This window comes from Gymnoscopelus braueri (genome assembly GCF_963280865.1).
Source record: "Gymnoscopelus braueri genome assembly, chromosome: 8".
NCBI lineage: Eukaryota > Metazoa > Chordata > Actinopteri > Myctophiformes > Myctophidae > Gymnoscopelus > Gymnoscopelus braueri.
Window position 1 is genome coordinate 25,229,103 of NC_137609.1, and position 20,296 is coordinate 25,249,398.

Here is a 20,296-nt window from a genome sequence, read left to right on the forward strand (position 1 = left end):
CAATAACATATTTCAAAAAATTCAGTCAGGATTTAGATTCGAACAGCACCACAGTACAGAGACTGCACTTATTAGAGTCACACACGATCTTTGAATGAATGCTGACACTGGTGAGTGGTGAGGGTTCCATACTTGTTTTGTTTGACTTGAATGCAGGTATGTGACACCATTGATCATCATCGTCTCCTCAATAAATCAGCAGTTCCCAACCTTTTCTGGACCAGGGCCCGCGTGAAAATCTCAAAAGCGTTCGTCGCCCACCCGTCTGATCACTTATCACGCTGCTGTGTTAAATGATCAGATGGGTGTGGGCCGCATGCTTTTTCAGAGCATGTATATTTTTGAAGATCAATCAATATTTCCCGGCTTGGATCAATGGAACTAACATAGTATACTTCAAGTTCCTACTTATCGGTATCACAATGAAAACACAAGGTTTTAAAGGAAAAAAATTGCATGACATTTGTTTTACTTTTTTTTTTTAATAATGCCATATTTTCATTTAAAATCTTAGTGTTTTGCCAATTATTTGGAGGCCCAGTTGCAGTACCCTCGCGGCCCACAGGTTGGGAATGGCTACAGTTGATTCAAACAGTGGGGTGACCATGCCTTTATGGCCAGGGCCACTCAGCCCTAGAAACAACCTGCCTGACAAGCTCAGGCTTTGCTAAATCAGTGTCTTCTTAAGATGTACTTTTATGAAAAGGTCTTTCCATAATTTAAAAATGTGATTTAAAAAAATGGTATTGTTCGATTCTCTTGTTTTATTTCTCACTGTACTTTATATTTTATATTTTATTTTATTCTGTTGCTGATTTTATTTCATCTCTTGAGTTTTATGTAAATCAGTTTGCAACATTGTTTTGATAAGTGCTTTATAAATAGTTATATTAAATACTTTGTATCTCAATATTCTGAAGGGATATCGAGTCTGCATTTTAGAAAAGTAAAATCTTTAGACTTGACAGATTTCTCATAACTCATAATTGCTGTATTGTTTTTTTTTAAACTAATAAATGAAAGAGGATAGCCTGTGGCAGTAAAAGTAGTTTTGAAGAACAGGAAAAAGAAAATATATTGAATAATATCCATTGGATTCTTTAAAAAAAGAAAAGGTTTCATCCATACTCTTCAAATATATGAAGTCAATAAGAGCTTTAACCTTTCTCAGACGCTCCAAGGGGCTTAAAATCAACTGATAGGTCTGCTTGGATTTGAAATAATGAGGTAAGAGAATCCAAATAATAGAAATATCAAATTCACAATAACAACTTTTAAGGAATAACAAATACATTATAAAAATGGTTTTAAGACATCAAGAAAAGTAGCATAAGTGTACCATTAGTCATGAAAGTATGACTAGTCCATTTAGTATATGCATACTGCACTGTATAACAGGTTGTTAAGAAACTGGCAATAGTATTTTCAGTAATGAGCACAAGCTACTGGCAGTAATGGGCTATGCTCAATCCATTTCATGGAACTGAATGCATAAATGTAAAAAAACGAAAAACAAAGAAAATATGACTGACACTTCCTAAAAGTGACACTTACACTTCCTCAAAATAAAAGCATACAACTAAGGTCAATAAATTATTTCAACCACATGAACCCTAACGTCTGGACACGTCTTAATAGGCGGACATTCGGCAAAAATAGGCAAACATTTGATGAAAATAGCAGATCTCCACACGTTGTGAGCTTGAAGATCGACTATTATCACTATTTGTTGTATGGCGAAGTATGTAGGGCTTAAAGGAGTAGGTCACCCAAAAAATACTTATTTTCTATCAATTACACACCCCATGAAGCCTTGAATGTATGCTAATAATAAGCCAATAATTTGATGGCCGGTGGAGTCTCTATTGACCATACTCACCATGAATTCAAGGCTTCGTGGGGTGTATTGATAGAAAATACGTCATTTCTTGGGTGAACTACTCCTTTAAGTAGTAAAAGCTTTGACACAAATGAAAACAGAAAATGACCCAATAAGCCAGATTTTAACAAATCAAGACATCCAACTGATCAGTGCTGCTGCAACACTGCATTATCTTTCTGTCCAACCCTGCATGCTCACAGGTCTCAAGTGTAAAGCTATGAGACACCAAGGAAACAATCCTTGGGTGCCAGAAGAAAATTAATGCAAGGGGATGTTGGTTGAATTCTATTCTACAATGTATACAGTATGTAAAATGCATGGAAGACCTACGTTTTTTAGGAGCTGGTTTGAATTATTGTACATGCATTGTATCTGAAGTGTCTGAAGATAAGTAGTTAATTATCAGACCAGTAGTCACACAGACAGGCACTTGAGTGTCCCTTCAGATGCAATTTAGTGGGAGAATATTTGATTTGTAAATCTGGTAGAGTGAGGTATGGTGTAGCGGTGTAAATGAAGCCCTACCAATGATATAACACGGAGCCCTGTATTGTCAAATAATCTTTAAGATGTTTGGCATTTCACAACGGAAATATTATATATTTGTGGTCAACACTTCCTGATTTGGGAGGCAGTAACAGTGCTATAGCACAATCTAGAGAGCAGATAGGTAACATCAGGGAAAACATGTTCAAATCAATTGAAATTTACTTGATAACTATTTTGTCATTGAATAAACTGCTAAAACTAAAATTGGTACCGGTTGGCTTACCATTACAACGGAAGAAAATGTGCAAACTTTCTATAAACCAACTTTGAGGATTATTTCCAATACAAGACTGCCTTTGGTGTCTACTCTTTAATTAGTAGTCCTTTGAATTAGCCTAATAATATGTTGCTGATTTCACAACAGTGAAATATTCATGGTAATTTTAATGTATATACCCAATGGGTCATGGGCATGATTTGCACAGTCATACTGTTTGGGGTATTTCGCTTGTTATTGTTCCAAATTAGGGAGGGAGCGAGAGAGTTGTGGTTTGGGCTAAGTATCAGCTAGATGAAGCCTAACAGTGCTAACAATGTGGCTGAAGTGTTAGGCACAGCATAACAAAAAACATTTAAATATTTCTGACAAACACAGTAAGGCAATTTGATTATGGTTTACTGATAGCAATATAAGTTTCCATTATGTCTCCGGTAAATTTAAACATATTCACAATTTAGAGTAAAGAAAGAAACAATACTTTTTTGTTTTCCATTTTCACAGACCATTATCTGTGTAAAAACAGCTACAATCAGAAATTAGGCACTTTATAAAAGAGTATATAGATATCTAGGCTATATAGTATCAACCATTATATGTATACTGTTTATCTTTTTATGTAACATTGTATAATGTATAATATGTCACTATTGTTTTGATAACAGGTAAATGAAGAAAAACATAGTAACTATAGTATATGCTATCGTTTTTGTTCTACTTATACTTTATAGTATACTATAGTATATTATAGTGGTATAGTATACTATATAATTACGGTTGCTCAAAAAGTGTTTACTCATTGACCTTTTGTTGATTTTGTTGTGCTACAAATTTAGAAAAATGTATTTCAAAAGTTTCTTCAAGTATTCAACTGGTATCTTATTTTCATCTGAGATCAACAAGTAGGCCTAAAGTACAGTAAATCAAGTGTTAAGTAAATTACAGGGATTTCTGTCTTGTTCTATTTTATCAGTATTATTCACAGCCTTGCCCTCATTGGCATGTATAGCATTTTGTGTAATGTGCATTATTTAGGCTGTAGTTAGGTGTTTTAAACATGTTTTTCCTTTCCTTTTTTATTTTAATTCCAACCCCCTGTCATCTAAATCAGCGGTTCCCAACCTTTTCTGGATCAGGTCCCATTTGAAAATCTGAAAAGCATTTGCGGCCCACCTATCTGACCACTTAAGAAGTCAAATGGGTGGTCCGCGTGCATTTTCAGAGCATGTATATTTTAATGATCAATCAATTGATATTGTTCTGACTTGGATCAATGGAACTATTTAATGGTATCACAATATATATATACATTTTTTTAAGGTTTCATAGCAAAAAATAATAACAATGATTTGCCCTCTTGGCCCACCAGTGGGCCCCTGCCCACAGGTTGAGAACCACCGTCTAAATGACATCAAATGTCAATTGATGTTCTGTTGGTCATAATATGTGTACTGTGCTGGTTGATTCAATGCACAGCTATTACTCATATCTTGCTAGATTATCACTGCAATTTAATTTGTTACTCAAAACGACTTTCACATCTTATTCAAGTGTTAAACACGAGTCCACATCTGAAATATAGCAGCCACATTAAATGTTATTTGTGTCAAATTCACATTCGTTATCTTATGTGAACTCATAAAAAAGTTCCCAGCGGTTCTGATATAATACTTATCTCATGTGTAATTGACTCTATTACACATAATAGTGTATTATTTGTACTCTATTAAATAGAGCACATTAATTACAACTTAAAAAGGAAATCATTGTTCAAAGCCACTACCTACAGATAAAGTCTAATTAAAGTGGCAGGTGGATTTTCATACAAATTAATCAGTTCCTTTTTTGGCACAAGAATGCATACATAATATACATAGTATAGGGCATAGCAGTGGTGGCCATTTTGTAGTTCCACAGATAGAAATTCGTTTTTCCCATAGAGATTTCCGAAAATATTTATATAAATTATGTTAAGCCTGGAACCAAGCCATCCAGGAATCATGAATCATAACCATAAAACATTTGATTTGTGTCCAAAAAATATTTGAATATTTAATTATATTATACTATATTTAATAAATACATTTTTTTTTGCGTTTTTCAAATATCTTTTGACACAGAATCAAATGTTTTATGTTCATGATTCACCAGGAGCCTGGATGGCTTGGTTCCAGGCTTAAAATATAAATATTTTCGGAAATCTCTATGGGATAAATGAATGGGCTTTCTATCTGTGGAACCACAAAATAAAATGGCCACCACTGCTATGCCCTACAGTATACAGTTAGTGTATAGTTAAATGCTTAAATTCTTTAAGGATTTAGTGCATGGGCGGAGACATCTTGAAGTTATATAAAATGTATTTAATTGCCACTTCATGAGAAACTATTTTGTTTAGGTCTCAGAAACAAAATGTACTTTGAAATCCTTTTGTAGCACAAGAAAATGTGATTATGAATATAATGCCTTTTTTGAGCAATCATATGCACTATATGAGACGAGTTATAGTATGAATCCTCTGACCAATCTGTTTGTTTTTTGTTGTTTTTCTGTAGGTTTTTTGGTCTTATTTTAAGTCAGTCTTTACTCTTGTTTAACTTCAAATATGGATAAAGGATGACTTGGCATACGGCATAAGTTTTATTCATCTATTATATTATTTTATTTCATAAATTATATTTACTGTTGTCAGGGCACAAAAACTAAATTGGTGCATTACTGTCAAAACCTAATTCATACTAATTTATAATATATTTATACAGTCTTTGCTTGAAAATCAGTTATTTTCCATGAGTGATGTGCTGATACGATAAAATATAAATAAGGCTTAGATGGGCACGGGGTTGATGATCTGGCTGACCAAGTGGGCTGCTTTCTACAAGTTGATGCTTCTAACCAATGCCTCTCCTAAAGTTTGGGGTAGATTGATCCATCAAAAATGGCATAGGAAAATACGTAATTTCCAAATATTTTAAAAGAGAAGAAAATAATAATAATATGTAAACATTTGACCTGAATTACAACAGCTCAATGACAGTGTGTGTGTGTGTGTGTGTGTGTGTGTGTGTGTGTGTGTGTGTGTGTGTGTGTGTGTGTGTGTGTGTGTGCGTGCGTGCGTGCACGTGCGTGCGTGCGCTTGGGGAGGGGTTACTTATTTAATCTACTTAAATGTATAATAATGTCTGTAGCATAAATTAAGTGTATCCTTTTTTATCATATCAAAACATCCTTTATCAATATTAAAAGTTAAATTAAGGGTAAAATATTTGTTTTAATCAAAACAAGACAAACTCACCTGCCACTGTGTGTGTGTGTGTGTGTGTGTGTGTGTGTGTGTGTGTGTGTGTGTGTGTGTGTGTGTGTGTGTGTGTGTGTGTGTGTGTGTGTGTGTGTGTGTGTGTGTGTGTGTGTGTGTGTGTGTGTGTGTGTGTGTGTGTGTGCGTGCGTGCGTGCGTGCGTGCGTGCGTGCGTGCGTGCGTGCGTGCGTGCGTGCGTGCGTGCGTGCGTGCGTGCGTGCGAGTGCGTGCATGTGCGTGAATGTGTGAGTGTATCTCATTGGCTACATGTTAGGAGTAATCCCTTTTAAATGGCTGGAGGATTATTTTTTTCTCACTTTAACAAACCCTGTTTGATGAGACCTGTGAACGTTTGGCACATATTAGGCTAACAGCAACCAACAAAGGGGATGGAAATGACTTATCTATGGTTTAAAAGTCATTCAAATCCCAGTTTAAGGTGTGGTTTGGAAATAGACAGGGTTGCCCACCATTCCCTCGCAGGCTGTGTGGTGCTAGCAGGTACCAGTGTCATGTTCCATTCCAGAATCAATCTGAAAGAGAATGAGAATAATAATTAATATCTACTGTATGAATAACATACTGTAATAGGAAGAAACACAGAAAATCCTGAGTGTTCATTTAATTAATTAATTGGCATGGACCTGACAGGGGCCTTCATTTCTTACAGTACAGCTTACAAGTTACAGTATGTTAACAAAGCCTTTTAATGAAATATTTAAACGTGTGGATTGCTTTTAAAAGTCTAGCCGAAAATAGACCCTGGGGAAAAGATTGATTTACAAATTAAATTTGAACATAAATGACTTCTTAAATGCACAATGTTTAGTCAACATTGACTAAATTGATTATTCAGGTTATTACGTTTGGTACCTTTTTAATGACTATGGAGAAAATGTGAACAAAGGTTAAATATAAAAATGAAACAATTAATGAGAAGATGGTCTGAACTACTATATATGACCAAGTTGTGGCATGTATTGACAGCGGTACGGTCCTTTAAATGAATGCTCAGGATTTTACAGTGTAATATTATAATAATCACATAGTACAGAAATTCTAGTTTGAAGCATACAGTTTCAGACCCCCATAACCCCAACAGAAAATAAATGCAATACCTAGACACAAATGAAAGAATATTGACTTGCGAATTACATGATGTGCAAATAATGAACTTTATACTGAAGAATAACATTACAAGAGACAGTATTTCTCAAAGACCTTGTTGAAAAACATTGCTATATATCTACTAGTGATGTGCGGGTTGGGTTTTTTCATGACCCGCCCCGCCACGGAACCCAACCCGCCTCAACCCGCCCCACGAACCCATATATAAATCTATGGCTCAACCCGCCCCGCGGTGGGGAAAAAAAGATAATCATCATCATAATAGCTCAGATTTATATAACGCTCTTTTAAGTACCCAAAGTCGCCAATGTCTACAGTAGCACAACATTGTCATGGGCTAAATAAACAAGCATGTTGTTCAAAATAGTTTTTTTTTTGTTTTTTTTTGTGAGAGCGGCTGACCCGCTCACCCGCAGCCCGCATAATTGCCTCTGAAATCCTGACTCGACCACCCGTCCCGCGGGTTGACCCGCGGGTTACGGGTCGGCCCGCTCATCACTAATATCTACAGATAGTTTTTCACTTTGTCAAAAGATGCTAATACATTCACTTCAATGCCATATAACAAAACTAACCTCAACAAAATGTAAATGTGCATGTGAAATGTGTCATGTGAAGGAGCCATTCTTTTATGACGTCTCATCAAAGTGACCGTGGCACATTGTAACAAACCTGCATTGCAGCAATCTGGGAACCCATCGCCAACTGAAAATGAAAAACAGCGCCCTCTGCTGTTTGTTCTATGTCTGTTGGCTCTGGGAGGACGAAAACGTAGAGCCAGAGCGCAAGGAAACCGGTGTTTTGTGTATGCCTTCAGCGCATCACTTCCGGTTGGTGCGACTATGTTTTCATTCCCACTAACAATATTTCTACACGGAACACTAACACCACTTCTCCCAGAGAACATGGATCGTTTTGGTTATAAGCCCACTTGTTTCTATGATGAAAGAGTAAGTTAAAATGTGAATATCTTTCCGTGGTTTTGTCTGCTCCGCGGACGCTATTGTTAAATTAGTTTCGGTTTGTTTCGAGGGGGAAAGATCGACGGACATGTGAATCCCGCCCACTACATTTGATTGGGTAAAGCGCGGCCCGCTTCCTGATCTGATGGCACGCCCATGCGCACATGTTATGACGAACCTCACCGACAGATTCCAACGCAGTGCAGAATCTGTTCTTGAGAGATTAGCATTGCAGTGACAACACAGAAATGTGTGTTGGGAGGAATTCATTGGCATAAAGACTACATTAGGAAGAAAAAAGGGGGTAAAAAATAAATTTCTACTCTAAATAATGTGTTGTTTTCGACATGTATTTGAGTGTATTTGACATTTATCACGTAAACAACTGTGTAAATCTACACTACAGTACTCAACTTTTTGTGGATTGGCCCCTGTGGGGACCTGAATGCAGGGTTAGCAACACTGAGCCTCAGTGCAGGCAGAGCTTTTATATTTTGGTCAAGGATGTTTCAGCAGGACAGATGCTTGGGATCAGTGGGGGTTTAACATTTGGTTAAACATGGAACTAGCTACATTAACCACTTGAACCATATAATCCCTATTTTGTGCCTCGGAAAGACCCCTGGGGACCCCAGTCAACAAAGTACATTAGGTACACTAACATTTGAATCTAAATATGATGATTACTGTACATGAGTACTGGATATCAAACATTGATCGTGTAAACACTTTTACACATATCATTACATACATTTGATCATAGTAACAATACAAGTTTGATGACGAGTTAGGCATGTAAACACCATGCTACTGAGCAAGTTTGTCCATCAGGTTTTACAGGATACAACGCTTTACCAACATACCTTGATCTATTAGGTATTAGATATTTAATTACACCACTCCTCATATCTGTGGGGGGCTTTCAGGTATGAATTGCTTGGAAGATGTGGGTAGGTTTTCAGGTAGGAAGGGGCCAAAGGGCGGCCAATTATTATATTGTAAATGCAGACAATAAAAGTCTGGGATGCAAATGGTGTAACTGCTGCAACAAGGTGTTATAAACGCTGGATGCTATTATTTGCAATTTGCAGGACCCTCGGCACAACAGCCTCAGAATGTTTCTATCCATTCTAAAATATCAACATTATATCTCCTTTGACTATATTTTGTAAACTTCTAAAATTGCAGCCAACCCCTGCCAGCTATAAACATAAACATAAACTCCCACAAATAAATCCATCTTAAAATCAAATGTCCACATTCAGCAGATTCCATACAATAGGTAAAACACTTCATCCTTCCTGTGTAGAAAACCTCAAATAGCAGCTGTCATGAGAAATCCTCTGGGCACTAGCACATCCGCATAAAAACATAAACACCTGTCTTGTGTTCTATCCCCTCTATCTCCATTTATATTAAATATCTCATAAGCAGCAGACAAATCAATTGGCTTTCCTCTCTGAGCACCCACTTGTGATAATAAGTGACAGCCCACACACTGGTAGTACAGAGCTGCTCACCATTTTGGAGCTAAAGGACAGGCTCAGGCTGTAACCACTTTCAACCTGGGCATGTCATTATAGGAGAAAATTCTCACAATTTCCACCATTATTTTCAACAAGCTCGCAATGCATTGCATCGCGATGTGTTGTGCGCTTGCAGTTCAGATATTTTCGCTGTGTGAAGCCATGACACCATCGTGAAACTCGGTATAAAATAGGGGGTGGTTAAAGCAGGATGATTATATCAGTTTTGTCTATTGATTATGCGTGTTGCATCCAGTTTCTTGAATGTAATCAGTCAAATGTCCATAATTCTGACATTGTTGTTTTAAATAGAGGCTTGCCTCTCATCATCATACTGTAGGTTATTGTGTTAAGTCCCATACTTCATAACGCCATAGGTTTGTAGTCACACAGACAAACAACAACTTCTCCTCCGTTGGGCCTAATTATCTATGACAGTTAGAACCCTTGAACCATTTGGTCTTAATGAACTAATGCACTTCATCCTCCCTCATACATCTCACTTGAATGTTTTTAAATGGACAAGAACAGACATTCACATGTGACTGTGACATTCACATGTGACCTTTACTGAAATGAGTAGCATGTTGCTCCTAACACATTTTCAGTTACAGTATGTGCACTCTCAGAGATTACTCCAAAATGAACGTTGCTCTCCAAATATCAAGAGTGATGTTTTACTTTACATATAGTAACAGCTGTCTACAGGTATGACATGAAGTTATCAGTCATGTCAGTTGGACTCACACATTAAAAGCAGCTAATGATGGTGTGCGTTTAATACATTTTCGAACTCCTTCCCACGGGAGTCTATTAACGGTCTTTATGATACCAGCACACCATTTGTTCATCGAAACCTCAGAGGAAGTGACGATTTCACAATCTCAGCAGCCCTTACCTTGACCGTCTTTCCTGCTGTTCTGGTGTGCCCTCCGCTCTTCTGACTTATAGAAATCAATACTGGCATAACTGTTGAGACTGGAGACGGCACTGCTGCCCACACCAGCTGCTCCAGTGGCGGCTGTACGTTCCCCCCCAGTTTGAGGGTTCTCTTTACTGGCCAGGTCAAGGTCAATGTAATTAAGGCCTTGTTCAGCAGACGCAGAGGAGGCTTGAGTTGGCGGCGTGGCAGAAGTCTGTCCATTCTCCCACATAGGGTGTTCCAACCCATGTCGATGGCCTGCTACCTGGCTGCCCTCTGGGAAGAGGGAGGTAGTGGAGGGTTGGCGGCGTGGTAGAGAAGGCGATGTAATAAACGCCTCTGAACGGTGGGATCGCCGGCCCTGCTGGTCGCCTCGGACCATTCTGCTGCCTCGGTCGGGTGACGAGTAGGACTTGGTCGGCGAAAGGCCTACATCTGTCTCCTGAGCCATAGATGAGGGCTGGCCAGAATGGATGGCGGGGCGTGCTGCAATGTTGGAGTTCTGTGGGAGGGGATCTGAACCCGTGTTGGTGCTGTTTGCAAATGGGGTAGGATTATCTGTTGGTGCCACTGTTATGTTCGTTCTATACCCTGTGTTGCCCTCTGCCGCCAGAGGAGAGGACCTATTACGTTCTTCCCGGGTCTTAGGGGCAACAGCTGGTGGGCACTGTGGGGCGGCGTTGAACGTGGATCTAACAGGAGTCAGGGGGGATAGTGACTTCCCAAAGTCCATGCTGACGTATTCGGCAGAGGTGGACAGTGGAGCGGAGTAGCTCCGGGGAAGGTTGGTAGAGCCGTGATGACAGAGGGCTGATTGATGGATGGCATGGATCACTGAGCGTCCGTGTGCTTCCCCTAACAGCCTCCCTCGGCTGTACTCGCTGTCTCCTTTGTACACAATGCTGACATACTCACCGATGTTCTGAGACACAGAGGGCAAGAGGTTCTCCTTCACCTTGGGCAAGGTGTTGGCTTTAGACATGTCTGAAGAAATGCTGAGGGGACGGCCTTTCCTTTGCTGCTGTGGGCTCTTGCCGCTTGATACGCGTTTTTGCTGGTGACGTCCATCTTTCGTGCCTGTTCCCCCACACCTGTACTCTGCTCCAGCTCTCAATACACTCAACCCTCTCCCTGCTGCCACTGACATGGACTTCTCTTCCAGGCTTTCACTGCTGGCCGAGCTGGAGGAGAATGAGGAGGAGGACAGGGAGAGCTGACAGCCTCCTGCAGAGCCTGCTGTGATTTTGTTTCTCTTGCTGTGTGCCTTCCTTCCTGCACCTTCGCGGCCACTGCTGTCCTCTTTCCCTTTGCCTTGATTTAAGTCATCCTCAAAGCGGGTATAGAGAGTGTGCTGATACGCCCGCGGCAAGGAGAAGTAGGAGTTGAACATTTTCGGTTGTAGCTGGTGCTGCTCCGGGTGGGAGGGTGGCGTGCCGCAGGCTGATCTGCTGCTGGTTGGTGAGATGTTCATGTAGTCACTGGCAGCCCGGCTCTCCATGCTGGCCCTGCTCTCCCACCTGACCAGCCCGTGCATGTCTGCAGAGTAGCTGCTATTAGGTGACATAACCATGTAACCCTCTGTGATAGGCTGGCGGATGGGCTGAGGAGGCGACACGCTGTTGTTGGGGGTCATGGCCATGTACTCGTCGTCAGCCCCAGCTTTGACGCCAGCATCCGACATGCCTACAGAGAGAGGAAGTGAAACAGGAGGAGCCGTCACTCCGGGCTGCATTGACATATAGCCGCTATCCACGGGGCCCCTAGCATCCACCTCTGCCCTGCTCTTGTCAACCCTCTTCCTAGTCCCCTCTGACACATCAGCATGCCCTCCACCCACTGCCAGACCCCCTGAGCCCTGATGCAATGCAAAGGTCTCTCGGTTAGCACTCCGAGACATAATGGCGTATTCTTCGTCGTCATCATCCTCGTCGTCTTTCCTGTGCAGGGTGAGGTGGTCATGGGCTGCCGAAGGCAGCGACGCCCTCTTGCTCAGCAGCCTTCGCTCTGCCTCGCTTTCCCTGGTGGAGGAACGTCGCAGCATCCGTCTGCCTTTAGAGCGGTGGTGGTGGGAGTGGGAACCAAGGAACACATCTCGCTGTTGTCCCATGACTATGTAGCTGGAGGAGCCGTCTCCATGCATGTGATGTCCAGCCATCCCGTGTGATCCCCCAGGAAGGCTGGGGAGCAGGGAGTGTTCTCCAGGGCTGGAGCCATACTCATCTGAGGAGCCATAGTCACTGGGTGAGCCTGAGACAGAGACTCTCTGAGAAACGCGGGGGTAGGAACAGATCGCCATACCACCCACAGCTGCACCCACTAACCCACACTCTGAACCATGACCGGAGCTGGAGGAGAGGCTTGGGGCCGGGGAAGGAGAGGGGGCAGGGTTGGGAGTGTAACGTGCCAGGCTGAGAGTAATCTTAGCAGGAGTAGGCGCCCTGGTGGGCTTGGGCCTCAGAGTGGGCGTGGTAGAGCAGGATCCATTAAGGCTTGGGCTGGAACTAGCCCAAGTCCCTCTGGCACATGCCCCTCCCTCCTCAGACCGGGCCCCGATGCTGGCAGTCCGTGCCCTTGGATATCCGTGGCGTGAAGTGGGAGAAGTGCTGGTGCTGTTGCCTCCTGTACCAGGGGTCTCGGTGCGGGCACGTCTGGAGAAGCCCACCTGACTCGGAGGCAGGTTTGGATGATGGCGACGGCTTGGGACACTGATGGGGTTCGAGGCAGTGCCACCGCCGCACGAAGTCCCCACTGACTGGGACTTGCTGCGCTGGCGAAACTCTTCGCTCAGGGCTTTCATGGCCTCTAGCAGGGTCTCGTGCATGTTCTGTGCCACAACGGAATCATCCACCTGCATCCAGAACTCTCCGGGGCCCGTGACCGCTGAGCGACCCACCTCGATGAAGAAAAAGTTCTCTGAATGGCCACACCGACGCACGTTCATCAGCTGCAGCACAACGGACGCCACATCTGAGTTGATTTTGACAAAGTTGACCGTCTTGTCTGTCAGGCACAGTCGGTAGATGCCCACCAAGTTCCTGGCATGTCCAAGACCTTTTGGCCACACCTTCACTTGCCATACCTCCTTGAATGTAGGAACAGGAGATGGAGAGCTACATTCACCACTACTGCCACAGTCATCAGGAGTTTTACCTAAAAAAACAAACAAACATTGATGAGAAATACAGACAGCGAAGAATTTAAAATCAATGTACAGTATGAAAGGTATCAGACATGAGAAAGAATAAACATAAAAAAGAGAAGAAAAGTAGAGAAGTAGAGTATTTGGTTGATGCTCTGTTAAATTTCAATTTAAAGAGCACCATTCTTAAACAGAATAGTACACCACAGGTTACAGGCATAGATGCATGTAGCCAACAGTCTTGGTCAGTACAGGAGTTTCATGAAACGCATACACTGTAATCTCTCCTGGCCTTGTAGACTATAGCCTATCTTACACGATTGTCTGAAATGCAGTGCAAAGCAATAAAGCATGGGGGGGGGGTCCACTACAGCATAACGATAACAACATAAACACGAGGAAAACCAACAGAGATACATTTTCCAATGAGGGAGCGCCGATGAATGATGCGACCTCCTCCCTGCTATACCAGCAGCTCCATATAACACAAATGTAGGTTAAGCGCACGACAGCGAGAGAGCTGTGTGGAAAAACAAAAACACACAGGCTCCAGTAGACAGAGTAGACCACGCTATAATCAAATGCATTCCCTGAATGGATGCCATGTCTCCACTGCGCTACAGTCTACATCTGCCACGAAAACGATGATAATAACCCATTAGGGTTATTCTATGCTGGCTCTCGCCCTACGACATATTTCATGCATCAAATGACACTGGGCTGACATACATTGATCTACCCTGTTATTGTACATTCGATCAATGCTTATTGAGGTTTTTTGCTGCCAAAAAACAGCACATGCCGCCCATCCATCCTGCTGATCTATTCAATCGGATCCACCTGCTCCCTGGTTAAAAGCCCACAGTAGGTAGGCTATTGCATGATCGTATAGGCTAATTTATTCAAATTAAAAGCACCGTGCGAAATGAGCTATAATAGGCCTGCAGCCAACATATCGTTTCAATCATGTAAATCAGTCAATGACTTAAAGAGATAGTTCACCCCCAAAATGACTGTTTGTCTATCGATTACTCACCCCATGGAGCATTTAATTCATGGAGATTTTTTAGTTTTTGTCGCATTCCTAAGCCACTCGTTTGATGACCGGTCATCAAATTATTGGCTTAGGAATGCGACAAAAACAAAAAAAAATCTTCATGAATTCAAAGCTTCTTGAGGTGTGTAAATGATGGAAAATAAGTAATTTTTTGGGGTGAACTATCCCTTTAATGCAAAGAACAATCACCAATGGCGAGCGAAATGTAGCCTCGAAAATAACACAGCAGCCTATTCAGGCCCACACCTGAAAGAGGGGATATCATATCAATCACATAAATGTGTCTTTAATATGGCTTACAGTTGCAGTGGAGGTCCAGCAGTGCCTGGTACCACTCATCCTGCACCTCCTCGCTGTCTGCAGCGATGGCAAAGCTCTCGCTACGGCTGTACAGAACGATCATGTGCTTGTTCTTGGAATCCGCCCGCTTGTTGATGTTGAAGCAGGTCTCCAGGTTGAGGGCTTTTTTGGGGACAGGTGATTTACTACGGAATTTCTTCTCGTTCTCGTAATACTCCAGCCGAGCGGGTCCTCCGAGCTCCGAGGCCGCCCTCAGCACGAAGAATCGCCGGTGCATGGATTTGTGTTTGCGGAGATAGCCGCTCTTCTGGACATCATGATCTTCATAGCTCTGTTGCTGCTCTGCTGCTGCTTGGTTCTCCATGGCAATATAAGCAACGGTGATGCTTGTTGTGCTTTTTGCGATTTCTGAAAGGAAAAAAAAATCCCCCCCAATCCGTGCGTCGGTTATTAATCCATTCTAGCTACATGTCTGTCGTCCTCCCCATCATGTCTAAAATTGAAGTCCGAGGCTATGATCGTCTGTCCAACATGTGCACGAGAGAGAGAGCTCAGCGGAGGAGAATGAGCCAAAGCATATTTTACATCACTGTTTCCCAAGCAGTGGGTCGGGCCCCATCTTTGGGTCGCGGACCAATTTTTATGGGTCGCGAGTAAATATCCTCTTTTTTTCCTTTCATTTCCCACATTTTGTTTTTAATCATTTAAAAAAAATCACAAACAAATTCAGACATCTTTTCAAAATAATTTCATGAATAAATACCAAAAATCAAAGAAATTCCATACATTCAAAAACAAATGTATAAGAAGTAGTGAAAATAGCGATCTACAAGCTCACAACGCATTGCAAGCTTTTAACTCTATGATTGCAAGGCGTTGTGAGCTTGTAGATCTATGAGTTTGTTAGTTATAGATCTTGTAGTTTGGGTCCCGAGCAAAATTATCTAATCTTTTGGGTCCTTTTAGCTAAAACGTTTCGGAACCACTGTTTTGCATATAGGCCATACTGCAACAGTATCTGCGCACACACACACATACACACACACACACACACACACACACACACACGCACGCACGCACGCACGCGCACACACACACACACACACACACACACACACACACACACACACACACACACACACACACACACACACACACACACACACACACACACACACACACATACACTCACACTCACACTCACACTCACACTCACACTCACACTCACACTCTCTCTCTCTCTCTCTCTCACACACACACACACACACACACACACACACACACACACACACACACACACACACACACACACACACACACTTTTGTTGTTGTTGTTGCTATACTTAAAAAGGCATATCTTTTTTAAATGTTGCCTATAATGACATGCCCAAAATCGGGACAAAAGGATGGAAGTGGGTAATTTAACTATCATTAAGATAGTGTTAAATACAAACACAGGGGATTCTCTTATGTGAGAAGAAAGCAGCCTGGTCTAGGGAAGAAAAAACCCAGTTTGAGGGATTATCTGGATAGATGCAGATATTTGCTTCATTTCAGGAACACTGCACATTCAGAACTGGGTTATAGGCTGTCTATGGCAGAGGTTCTCAAACGTTTTAATTTAATTAAGGACCCCCAGTTTGGTATGCATTTGGCCATGGTCATGGACCACCATAATAACTTAGAGAGTGTACAATTGGTTCCACCCCCCCCCCCCCCCACACACACACACACACACACACACACACACACACACACACACACACACACACACACACACACACACACACACACACACACACAACGACCCCTGGGGGGCCCTTGTTACGTTACTATTTGAGAACCAGTGATCCACTATGGTTCTTGATAAATACTCATTTTATCTGTCTGCCTGCGCTACCATGTTCAATGAAGTGATAATAACATGCTTTGTCATTTGTGATATGCCATTGTATAGCTGTTATACGGGCATGTATTAAGCTCTAGATGTAAAAACATGACACGTTCCTTCTTTGGAGAACTAAACCTGCCAAAACAAATACTAAATAGTCAAATAATGACGGTAATATGGTAATAATGGTTAATGAGATTCATGAGTATGTACAGTATGACAAAACGTGTGGCTATCTTCAAAATCTGAATCTTGGTTCTCTGAATACGCAGCTCACCACTGCATGGGGGAGCTTCACACTGCATATGTTTTTATTATACATTATTTGTAAGGGGGGGGGGCTGTTAAGGATAATTCATAAATTACATAAACTTAATGCTTAAGACGAAGATGCAGATACATGCAGATTTTCAAAGGACCCACTTTGTTAAAGTTCCCAGTACTCTTACATTCATCTACACACCTTTCAAGTACAAGCTTTTACACAACACCCCTGCTCGTCAGCATACAAGTTCCCCAAGCAATCAGATTACATTGATAAAGCTGTTTGATTATTGATATTGAAGTGTGTCATTAATATTGAGCGTTGAATGAACATAAATATGTACAATTACAGACCATCATGTCTAGAGTGTAAGCCTGATTTATACTCCACAACGGTGTTGCGTATCGAAATATCCCATAAATGTAAAGTGACACACTGACTAATCAAATGCATAACTGATTTACAAGTAGATGACCAATAGCCTATACATTCTGCTTCAAGTCAGAGAAATACATACAGTATTTGGCAGAGAGATTAAGAAAAGAAATCTAGAGAAAGCAGATCTACACACACATTAGCCCCTTTGGTTCTTGATTCTGATCTTGACACTGAATTGTGCTTCCTCTTCAGGGGTTTAATCTTGGTTAAAGAACCAACATTGGTGCAAATAATTGGTTTGAGTGACTATGTTGCCATATAGCAAGTCTGGCAATCAGGCAGTCAGATGTCATTCCTTATCGACTGGCTGTTGGTAAGGAAAAAACAGCGGTGGAATAATTACTCAGATTTTTACTTAAGTAAAAGTAGCACCACGTGGAAATACTCTTTTACAAGTATAAAGCCTGTAGCCTATTAAACATTTTACTTCAGTAAAAACACAAGAGTATTGGCATCAAAATATATTTAGAGTACCAAAGTTAAAGAACTCAAATGATTCTAAATTTGTGGGGTTTTTTTCTCCAAAAATAGCAGATCTAGCTTGTGTTTCAATGGGATACGTTGTGAGCTTGTGGATCAGGTATTTTCAAATAGACAAAGTATGAAATGCTGTAGTGCTTGCCTTACAACAATTAGTTTTTTGCTTCAAATAAACGGTACCATTGGTGAAAGTGTGTGGGTTCCCAGCTAATGGCATCACCTTATCTGCTAAGCAACATCTCTCAAGAGGGAGACAAATCACATTCTAACATTGCCTGCATATTACTGCATCGACATAAGTGCTGCATACCACTGTGCAGGTCTACAGTATGCCACACACGGCAATGCTTTAAGGAATCTTACGCATCGAAATATAGAGCTATTTAACACTTATTTGAACAAAAAATATCACTGACTTTACCTTCCATCTCTGTGAGACATGGGTGCAGTTCAAGAGTATTTTGTTTTGATGTTTTTTTTTTGTTCCAAAATATAGTGTATCCCAGTAATGGTAGGCCTAAATCTATGTTTTGTTGGGCAATCAAATCACTTGTTAAAACCAAGCATGGGTCATGCTTACAATCATCATAAGCAAAAGCAAAAATAGCAAAAATAAACAAACAAAAAATTGTTGCATTATGAATCAAAGTTTTTAACCAGCATGTTTGACATACTGGGCCCTATCGTTATCTTTCTGACGGGAACAGCAGCTGTACTGATTTATTTCGATAACATTAATGCTAATTTAGATTTATTCTAGGAAGTCAAAATGTGGTTTTGGGAAAAGCAACTGTAAGTCCAAACTAACTATAAATAATTAAACAATTCAAGTGTCAACTTCAACTTCCACTTTATTGTCACATGTTTACATTGTACAAAAAAGGATTTCACCCACTTTTTTTTACACAAGCTCCCATTATTGTACATTACTGTAGTTTTCAGGAAAGAGAAGAAGAATAGAGATAATAGAGACCTCAAAGAAAGAACGAGGAAAACAGGTCAGATATTCAAATATTTCTGATATGGGTAGAGTGAATTATATACATACATATACATAGGGTACACAGTTAGAAGAAATGTTGAGTGACATTAAAGTTGACATTTGTGCGTACTATTAGATTTCCCATTTCTCAGCCAGTTACAAATCCATGAATTAGTGTTCTGATATGATTTGCAAAAGCAGAAATCTTAAAGTCAGGATTAGCCTTGAAGTATATTAACTCTTAGACTCACAATTTATTGGAAAAACTCAAATGATTTGAAATTGAGTGCAAAATACGTTCTACTTCATTACACTGAAAACATTGAAACATCATAACTTATACCCTTGGGGTGTAAGTTAAAAATATATTTCTCCAATATTTCTACAAAAAATAAAGGACCGTATAAATACATGCAGTGCATATATATTACACACATTATTGTGATATTTATTCCATTATTTAGTCCAGCACCATCATGTAAGTTACGGTTGCTCTCAATGACCTCTAAATCAGCGCATGGTTCTCAAACATTTTCAGGTCAAGGAGCCTTAAACCCACCATTTGAAAGGATTTGCCAAGGACCCCCCATAAGATGATAGATTAGATACATATACAACTGTCTGTACTGCAGGTGCGGAGAGAGAAACCTATGATCTGAATAGTCATTTATACATTATCTCATTGGATTACCTAATTTAGCCTAGCTGGTTAAATTAAAGTGAAACTAACCATTTTCAACCGGGCGTCCTTATTATGTGCATTTCAGGCAAAAAAAAAGCAAAAAGCAAAAATAGCCAATCTACAAGCTCACAACACAACGCATTGTGATGCATAGTGAGTTTGTAGATCAGCTGTTTTTGAAATAGGGCTTAAGTGGTTAAACTCTTCCTCATTTTTGCTGGGTACCTCCTGGAACCCTTAATTTTGTAAAGCGTAGTCAAAGTTAGTAGCAGAGGGGTAAGAGTGAAGATGTTACAACAAATAATCTTGTGTCAAGCTGTTTTTGGCAAACCCAGACACAGTACATTTCTATGTCTTTTGTATAGGTCTTCATTTTGGTTAACCTTAGTTAACTTAAACCCAGGCCACTTAAAACCGTTAAAAACCACATGGGTAGTGTGGCATCTGGGTTGGCCATCCGTGGTGGACGGAATAGGTTATCACGTGAAGCAAAACAAGCGCTCCATTAATTGTCTCCAGTCCACACGTCACCCTGTTTTTATTGTACACAATAGTGTTTTTCCCATTTAGAGGGCAGTAA

The 20,296-nt window shown here is 40.9% G+C and overlaps 1 protein-coding gene across 1 annotated transcript; it reads right to left on the bottom strand.

The window, feature by feature from the left end:
* Nucleotides 1-10,444: 10,444 nt before the first annotated feature.
* Nucleotides 10,445-15,342, bottom strand: LOC308089844 (insulin receptor substrate 1-B; the record flags this gene model as incomplete). The annotated part of the gene is made up of 2 exons (XM_080434776.1): nt 10,445-13,632; nt 14,979-15,342. The coding sequence occupies 2 exons, from the start codon at nt 15,340-15,342 to the stop codon at nt 10,445-10,447; spliced, it is 3,552 nt and encodes a 1,183-aa protein (XP_080290902.1).
* Between the last annotated feature and the right edge of the window lie 4,954 nt (nt 15,343-20,296).